The 9,299-nt window shown below is 39.6% G+C and overlaps 1 protein-coding gene across 2 annotated transcripts; it reads left to right on the forward strand.

Moving 5' to 3' along the window:
- Positions 1-108: 108 nt before the first annotated feature.
- Positions 109-8,957, forward strand: LOC114478931 (uncharacterized oxidoreductase ZK1290.5). Of its 2 annotated transcripts, none has more exons than XM_028472289.1 (7): positions 109-356; positions 1,164-1,412; positions 3,521-3,622; positions 5,679-5,770; positions 5,955-6,137; positions 6,204-6,263; positions 8,804-8,957. In XM_028472289.1, the coding sequence occupies exons 1-7, from the start codon at positions 272-274 to the stop codon at positions 8,897-8,899; spliced, it is 867 nt and encodes a 288-aa protein (XP_028328090.1). In that variant the 5' UTR covers positions 109-271; the 3' UTR covers positions 8,900-8,957. The 2 variants fall into 2 exon arrangements, with proteins under 2 accessions (XP_028328090.1, XP_028328091.1); XM_028472290.1 differs by having other exon boundaries at positions 6,204-6,274; positions 8,804-8,865.
- The last annotated feature ends 342 nt before the right edge of the window (positions 8,958-9,299 follow it).

Here is a 9,299-nt window from a genome sequence, read left to right on the forward strand (position 1 = left end):
TGTTTTTCCTGTCAAAGTCGAGTTTTTCTTCCAGGGGAACATCTTGTCGTGTTCAGAGATATTAAAACAAATCGGACCGTACATTTTTACACAGGCTTATAGTGTAAAGTCTAAACTGACTGGAAGCTTTCCAGAATGAATGTTAGTTAGGCTTGTGTCCAAATTCTGGGCATTATAAATTATAACCTGAGTACATGTGAAGGACTTTATAGTTTTCTTACACAGGGTGTTTTAGTGAAACAGCGGTTTTCCTGCCCCTCACAGATACTGTATGTCTGTGTGTGTTAGTGCAGTAGCAGGGATCTGTCCCACTGTCCCACTGAGCAACGGGCTGCACATTCCCATTCTGGGACTGGGTGAGCTTTACTTTACTCAAATGTTTCCATGCTTTTCTTTTGCTAAACTTTGAAGATTCATCAACATTTGCACGTTTATTTTTGCACAGTGTAGAAGTCAGAGCAATGGCGTTGGAAGGAGTTGTGAAAAAAAAAAAATGGTTACCCATAACTTACCCATGTTATATGTGTTTTTACCTAACCATTTAGAGCAGAAATAAGCAACTTTTAACACAGAAATGTGATTAAATTATCACATTTTCAACATTCATTCCAGTATTTAGGATAATGACCATTCTGAGCATTAACACAGGGAACAACAAGGGGTTTCTGTGTGTTTTTGTTGATATTTTGATTTTAAAAATAAAAAAAAAAATCATCTAATTTTGTGCGTTTGTTGTTTTGTGTTTTTGGATTAATTTTGTGTAGCTGACTTGTCCTTTTGTGTGTTTTTGGAGTCATTTTGTGTATATTTGCGTTGGTTGTGAGTATCTTTCTGTCATTTTGTGATCAACGTATGTGTTTTAGGAGTCATTTTGTGCTTTTTTTTGTTGTCATATTGTGTTTATAAAGTCATTTTTGCTGTGGTTTCAGTTTTGTCATAGATGTATATTGTAAAATACAATTACAAATTTTTGAAAACCAGTAAAACAGTCAAAATTAAAAACTTATATGGAAAGTTAACTAAGTTAAATTACTATTTTAGTTTATTTAAAGAATACAGTCTACGTCAGAGAATTAAACATTATTCTAATTCAGCTACAGATCTTATTACATTTTGAGAACGTGGCCCCCTCATTACCACATACATTGTCTCATGTCCACCAGGTACATCCCATCACGGTGGATTCTCCCATGATGCAGTTGTTCATGCACTCACTGAGTGTGGCCTGCGTCACATTGACACAGCAGAGCGTTACGGCTGTGAGGAAAAACTGGCAGCAGCCATCAGAGAAAGTGGAGTACCACGAAGTGATCTGTGGCTCACCAATAAACTATGGCCTGGTAACTATGGCTACAGAGCTGCCAAACAGGCCTGCCTCCAGTCCTGCTCCAGGATGGGGGTCGACTACCTTGGTAAGAAAAGTCAAACCCCCTTCAGCAGACTCTCCTTATTCTTTTCTATATAGTTACTAATGTGATAAGGTAAGAATTCTGTATTTTTAAACTTTTGAATGTAAAGATAAAGGTTTTAGTGGCAAAAAAGCAGAAAAAAGAATCTCAGGTTGTCTAAGGAATTTATATAAGTCTATCTAAGTTTATTTTTGTAAATGCAATGAGTATAACCATTGTAAATTTACATTTTTATGTGTTGTGCGTATCAGGGTTGAGTTCATTTATAATTCTAATCACGTAATTGATAATTCATTACAATTAACGACATAATTCTGATTGTAATTGGCTTTGAAAAAATCTATTGCTGTTGTTATCATAGGGAATTTGTAATTGAGTTCAAATAATTGACTTTGTATTTGTAATTGTCATGGAAACCAAGGCATGAAAATGGAAAAAAAATTGTTTTGTTTTTTTTTTTTTTACATAAGGCATAAGAATAGAAAAATTCTGGATTTTTTTCTGACATTAGGCTTTTATAACTAAGCTCTTCTTTAGTTTTGGGCATGGAAATTGTGAAAAACACCCAAATTTCAGAGGCAAGGCAAAAAAATTAAAAAACAGGTGAAAATATATTTTGGATCACTTTATTGTATGAACCATAAAGTATATTGTACAAACGTGATATTATATTGTACGAACAATATATTTTAATGTATGAACAATATACTTATATTGTACAAACAATATAGTGTATTGTACACATGTGATATTATATTGTACGAACAATATAATAAATGATATTATAATCTCCAGATGGTGGAGGTAGTGGACTTAAGCCAGGAGTAAAAGGAGTAAGAAAGTTGACGTACACGTGCACATGCGGTGATAGATGAGTGTCAAAACATGGATTCTCCACTATTAGGATTTCTGTGTAATCTTTGTGTGTCTGAGGAGTTCCTTTCCCACATGGAGGACGGACATCATCTTTTTCTAGGGGCCAGGGCAGCACGTGTTTTAAGGCAGCATGGGAAGAGGTGGGTGCGTGTGCATTTAGACCTCGTAAAGTGCCAGTGTGCGCTGTAATATATACTTCTAATCTCACGTCATCATCAATCCGTTTTCTGCACCTTGCTCATTTATGGGTTGTGGGGGTCTACTGGTGACTATCTCCAGCTGCCATTGGGTTCTAGGCTGGGCAGGCGGGGGTACACCCTGGATAGTCCCACACTTTTAAGCTTTCTCCTCAGAGTGTTCCTAGTATTAATCTCCATGGCTCAGCCCAAGCATGAAGTAGAATTTGATCAAATCCTGCAGCATCGTCTTATTAAAATCTCTAGGTTAATTATGACACTTTTGAACAATGTAATTATATTGTTTGTACAATATAGTTATGTTGTACAAACAATATAACATCACTCTTGTACAATACATTTATTGTTAGTACATTATAAGTATATTGTTTTTACAATATACTATATTGTTTGTACAATATATTGATCCAAAATATATTTTCACCTGTGGCAGCTCTACGCTTCTGTACTATCATAACTCATAAGGCATAGAAATGTTTTTTATTTCTGGCTCAGTAACTATGGTTGATTAAATTTGAACTTTAGTAATTGAGGACCTGATTGTAATTGAATTTCTGGCCAAAAATAATAATTGTAATTTTAATTGTAACTGGAAAAAATGTCAGTCAATGTAATCATATTTGAGTTGTAATTAAACATGGATAATTGAAAGACATAGTTGTAATTGAGAAATGTAATTGACCCCAACCCTGGTACCTATATATACTGTATATTTATATATATAAAACTATGTACACTTCTTTCTTTTCTTTCTTTATTTAACTACATTATTTAATTACATCACATTAATCTTTTATTTCTCACAGTTTTTTTTTTTTAAGAAAGAGGACTCGTAAGAACCACATGCATCTATTTACTTTATTATTTCATCTGTCAAATTGTGTTGTATGCCATCCTTTGTAAGCTTTGTGTAAATGTTCGAACAAAAATACAGAAAAGTAAATAACTTTAAAAAATAAAAAAAACATTATTTGCAGCCCCAGCATTTAACTTCCTGTCACTTGAGTGGTATTAAATGTTACCTTCCTCTTCTTTCAGATTTATACCTGATGCACTGGCCAGCTGCACAAACACCTGGATTTTCCAACAGAGAGGTACGAGCAGAGACCTGGAGAGCTTTAGAAGAACTTTATGAAGAAGGTATCTGCCAATTTGCATCTATTTCTTTACTATCATAAATCTATCCTCTACAATTACTTGAGTTCTTCATTACGAGACGTCTCGAAAGGATTGCAACTGCAATTTCCTTCCAGCTGTGTTAACTCCTCCTACACTGTTTTTCCGATTTTGATAAATCAAAAAATTCATAAAGTTCCTGAGGTTTATGGTATCGCTTTTAGAATTTGTAACTTTTAAACTTTTTGACTTGTTACATTTTTTCTTTCCCATTCATTTCTATTGAAAATGTTCAACTTTTAACCCCTTCATCCCCAGTAATTATTCAACTGATTTTGACCATTCAACCTTTAAATGAGCATAAGGCAGGATTTGAGAAAAAAAAAAAACATTTATTTTAATTTTTTAATGCTAATGGGTGATGAAGCGCTCACAACCAAATAGAATGAGCCCTCACACATTTCTCCCTATTGCCTTGAACAGATTGTGATATATTTTGTATTTCTGTTTGGGGTCCGAACAGTAGTACAGTTCCACTGATGGTGACGTCAAATAATGCTGGTGCACGTTCACGATGGCTTGGAGAGGCGTCCTAATAACCCAGAAATAAAAAAGAATGAGAAGAAGATGGCTTGGAGACAAGCATGGTGGACTAAACTACTGTTTGGTTCCACAGATGAATGCAGAGGCATGTGCACAGGTCTTGCAGTAAACAGTCAATGAACAGCGAGTAAATAAATAACCGTGTCACAGTTAGAGTGTGGATCGGGCCGCATTTTCTCATCTGAGTCCGCCCCGACAGTGAAAACCTCTTTTTTTCTTGCAAATAAATGACATTTTTACGTTTGTTTTAGTGGTAAGCACCAGTTTGATTAACAAACAACATCAGATCAGCGCACGGCTAACAAGTGAAAGTGTAACACAAACACGAGACACACAGAGACCCATCAGTTCTATTTACATAATCCATGTATCATAGATAAAGATAATCCATGTTATTGTACAGTAAAGGAATGTTTCCATGGCGTATTCCTTTGAAATTGTCTTCTGCTTCATTCTCCATCCACCGCAGATCACTGCGTTTCTGCTGCAGCAGGAAAGGAAGAATGCTGCAGCACAATACCTTCAACCCATTTCAACTTTTTCAACCTTATTGCTAATGTTCAACTATTGCTAGTTTAATGCTTAGCTAATGCTAGGTTAGTGCTAATGCTAGGTTAATGTTTAGCTAATACTAGGTTAATGCTAATGCTAGGTTAGTGCTAATGCTAGGTAGTGCTAATGCTAGATTAATGTTTAGCTAATACTAGGTTAATGCTAATGCTAGGTTAGTGCTAATGCTAGGTTAATGCTAGGTTAGTGCTAATGCTAGGTTAATGCTTAGCTAATGCTAGGTGAATGCTAATGCTAGGTTAGTGCTAATGCTAGGTTAATGCTTAGCAAATGCTAGGTTAATGCTAATGCTAGGTTAATGCTTAGCTAATGCTCGGTTAAAGTTAATGCTTAGTTAATGCTAGGTTGGTGCTAAAGCTAGGTTAATGCCAATGATAGGCTAATGCTATCGCAAGGTGAATGCTAATGCTAGGTTAGTGTCAATGCTAGGTTAGTGCTAATGCTTGGCTAATGCTTAGCTAATGCTAGTTTAGTGTTAATGCTAGGTTAATGCTAATGCTAGGTTAGTGCTTATGCTAGGTTAATGCTTAGCTAATACAAGGTTATTGTTAATGCTTAGTTCATGGTAGGTTGGTGCTAATGCTAGGTTAATGCCAATGCTAGGCTAATGCTAATGCAAGGTGAATGTTAATGTTAGGTTAGTGTCAATGCTAGGTTAGTGCTAATGCTAGGCTAATGGTAAAACTCGGTTAATGCTAAAACTTGGTTCATGCTAATGCTAGGCTAATGGTAAAACTCGGTTAATGCTAAAACTTGGTTAATGCTAATGCTATTCTAATGTCATGCTAATGCTAATGCTATTCTGTCATCATAATGTTAATATTAATGCAGTGCAACCTGCACCTGCATTCTCATTTGCATTTACTTCAGGAAATGCAAATATTCTAGTTAATGTTTCTTATTGCAGGTGTGTGTCGTGCAATCGGTGTGAGTAACTTCCTTGTGAAGCACCTGGAACAGTTAAAAGAAGACTGTAATGTGGTGCCACATGTTAATCAGGTAAGACAACATTGACTAATGCTTTTATACATTTATTGATTAATTCTCAGGTAGAAGACAACAAATGATATTTATTGTTTCCTTGCAGTGGAAAAATCTGCATAATGTTATTGGTAAACTGTGTTTCTCTTTAGCATCTTTAAAGGTAAATAAAAAATATAGTTTGATCTCACATCTCTGTCAGGTGGAGTACCACCTTCTCCATCAGCCCAGTCAGCTGATGTCGTACTGTCGTCAGGAAGGCATCGTGTTTGAAGGCTTCAGTCCTTTAGCCAAAGGTCAAGCATTAAGCCTTCCTGCTGTTTGTCAGATGGCGGAAAAATACAAACGCACACCTGCTCAAATCTGCATCCGCTGGAGTGTCCAGGTGTTGTTTCTGCTCCTAAATGATTATTGTTGGTGGTTGTATGTTTTAACTGCAGTTTCTTCACAGAACGGAGTCGTCACAATACCAAAATCTACCAAAAAGAGCCGGATCCAAGAGAACTGTCAAGTGAGTTAAAAGTGTGTTACACAGTCTGTGATTTTAAAAGTTTGTTTGTTACAGAAAAGAAAAGAAAAAAGAGGCTCCTTACTTTTACTTTACAACAGGTTCACCATTATAGTGGCACCATTTTACTGGGAAAAGACAGGCCAAAATATTACTTGGTGGTCTCAGCATTTACAAAGGACTCAAATTTACAATGTTACCACGGAAACTTAGTAAACATTCGCCATGGCCAAGTCTTTGGAGCTGTGGTCTGATCGACAGCAGCGCCACCTCTCTGCCATCTCCAAGTACACCACTGATGTTCAGCATGTGGCCGGCAAGAAAATTTAGTTGCCGACTGCCTCTCTTGGGCGATCACTGGGTCTGTTCACTTAGGCCTTGACTACGCCGCCATGGCTGAGAATCAGTCCGTGGATGCGGGGGTGCAAGCTTACCGGGCGGTGCCCACGGCTCTTCTCATGGACGACGTGGTGTTGCCGCGCCCTATAGTACCTGCTGGCTGGAGGCGTAAGGTCATAGAACGCTATTCACGGCCTTTCCCACCCGGGGGTGAAGGCTACTACCAAGCTGGTGGGGGCTAAGTTCGTCTGGCCGGGTCTGTGGAGGAATGTCAGAACCTGGGCTGCTGCCTGTGTGGCGTCCCACCGCATGAAGGTGACTCGTCATACCAAGGCCCCTTTGGCGCCGTTCAAAGTGCCAGAGAGACTTTTCAATCATGTCAATGTGGACCTGGTTGGCCCACTTCCCCCCTCCCGTGGTTACACCTACCTCCTGACCATGATGGACAGAACCACCAGGTGGCCAGAAGTTGTTCCCCTGTCCTACTCTACAGCAGCCGAGGTGGCCTGGGCGTTCAATATGGCTTGGATTGCCCGCTTTGGTACACCGTCTGACCTCTCCTTGGCCTGGGATTCGCAGTTCACATCGGAGCTTTGGTCTACTGTCGCCGAGGTCCTGGGGGTGAAGGTCCACCATACCAAGGCCTATAACCCGCAGAGCAACGGACATTGTGAGAGGTTTCATCATGACATGAAGGCCACGCTCAGAGCCAGCCTTACGGGCAGTGACTGGGCTGACCGCCTCCAATGGGTCATGCTGGGCCCCAAGGAGGATCTTCAGGCCTCGTCACCTAAACTGGTGTACGGCCAGCTCTGTGCGTCCCGGGGGAGTTTATTTCTTATGCCATGGCTCCTTGGTTGGTGGCCTCCCATCGTGCTTTGTCCCGGCATTGCCGACGCTTTCGACCCCATTCCAGCGTCTCACCATGGTAAATGGTAAATGGACTTGATTTTATATAGCGCTTTATCACCACACTGAACCAGTCTCAAAGCGGTTTACATATCAGCTCATTCACCCAATCACTCTCACATTCACACACCAGTGGGACAGGACTGCCATGCAAGGCGCTAGTCGACCACTGGGAGCAACTTTGGGTTCAGTGTCTTGCCCAAGGACACTTCGACACATAGTCAGGTACTGGGATCGAACCCCCAACCTCTCGATCAGAAGACGACCCACGACCACCTGAGCCACGGCTGACCATGGCCTCCCCCAATCCTACGTTTCCAAGGCTTTGCTGTCTGCAAAGTATGTTTTTCATCCACCACGATTGCCATCGTAGCCTGCTACGGCCTCCCTACGATGTGCCTACGTGAGCGGGTGGCTATAGATCATCTTCAGCCTGCTCATGTGGATGTTGGCGGACCACTTTGACGGCCGCCCTTGCCCCGGCCCCTGCCCTTTACCTTGCCCTTTGCCCCTCTCCGGTTAGGTGCAGCCGTTATGGCCACCCAGTCCGTCCCCCTAAGCGTCGATTTCTCTGGAACTGTGAAGTGCTGTATTGTTTTGTTTGCACTACTTTATTGTGTCCTGTTTTCTTTGAATACCTGTTCGATCTGCCTGTTTTTATGGGTGAATTCTGGGAGGGCCTGTGTGGTGACCCACAAGTAAGTAGAGACATTCACCAAAGGACTGTGCCTTTAAGAGAAGGACGTTATGTTTTGGTGTTTCTGGTGTCATGGTCTGAGTTTACCTCCGTGCTGAGATTATAATCCTATCCCTAACTTTAAACCTAAATTTAGGGCTTTTAAAGACCAGAAGTTAAAGGTCCAGTATTATGCTACAGTATGTTTCACCCATCTCCATTTGGTCTAAGAATCCCAATAACATAGTATTTTAGGTTTATTTTCCCAAACTCGACTGTTTTCCGGAGTTTTAGCCGTCTGAAAAGTTACTTTAATGATGCTTCTAAAACAGGATGCTTTGGGGCCTTCATGCATATGCATGAGTGGGCGTGTCTGGTCATCATAGCGATTTCCTTTTGCTATCCACACACTCGTATTGTTTTAAGCTAAAAAACTGTACATTACAGTAAAACACATGGATATTTAAGAGGCTATTGTGATTGTGAGTCTGACAAACGCTGCTTCACTGTGTGTGTTTATCACATCAGCAGTGGAGTCAGTCAGCTGTTTTATCTGTTTCAAACACTCACCAGAGCTAAAGGTAACCAAGAAACTAAACCAGTTTGTATTTATTTCTAGGTGTTTGGGTTCGAGCTGGAAAAAGCAGACATGATGTTGTTATGCGGACTGCAAAATGGGACACATGTTTCCTGGGATCCGACAGATGTGGAGTAGCAAAATGATTTACGTCGGCAATGTGAAGTGGAGCAGACCAATAAATGAAGTTTCAATAGATGACTTAAAACATAACTTCCTTTTTTTGTTTTCTAAAGCATTTTGTCGCCTTTTTTGTCACAAAACACGTTTATTTGCTGTATTTTTGACTGCTGCACTTTTACATTTGTTTTTTACTCAGGTAATTAGTTTAATTATGTTTTTTAGTTTTGGTTTATTTATGAACTACGTTACTTGCATTATGTAACAGGGCGTTACTTTTTCCCTGTAAGTTCATTTTATACGTGCACTGAATTTCCTTTATTGGTTTCTGGCTTTTTGGCAGAAATTTCAACCAATGTTTCATTACTACCTGCATTTTTTATGCAGGTGATTGGTTTAATTTAGTTCTTTTTTTTTT

Source organism: Gouania willdenowi, chromosome 17 (assembly GCF_900634775.1).
Source record: "Gouania willdenowi chromosome 17, fGouWil2.1, whole genome shotgun sequence".
NCBI lineage: Eukaryota > Metazoa > Chordata > Actinopteri > Blenniiformes > Gobiesocidae > Gouania > Gouania willdenowi.

Bases quoted from the DNA above. Each gene is read 5' to 3' on its own strand.
- LOC114478931 (XM_028472289.1), top strand. From the start codon at position 272: ATGTCTGTGTGTGTTAGTGCAGTAGCAGGGATCTGTCCCACTGTCCCA. The intron at 1,413-3,520 runs GTAAGAAAAGTC...CTCTTCTTTCAG, and splicing joins GATGGGGGTCGACTACCTTG to ATTTATACCTGATGCACTGG. The intron at 6,264-8,803 runs GTGAGTTAAAAG...ATTTATTTCTAG, and splicing joins GGATCCAAGAGAACTGTCAA to GTGTTTGGGTTCGAGCTGGA.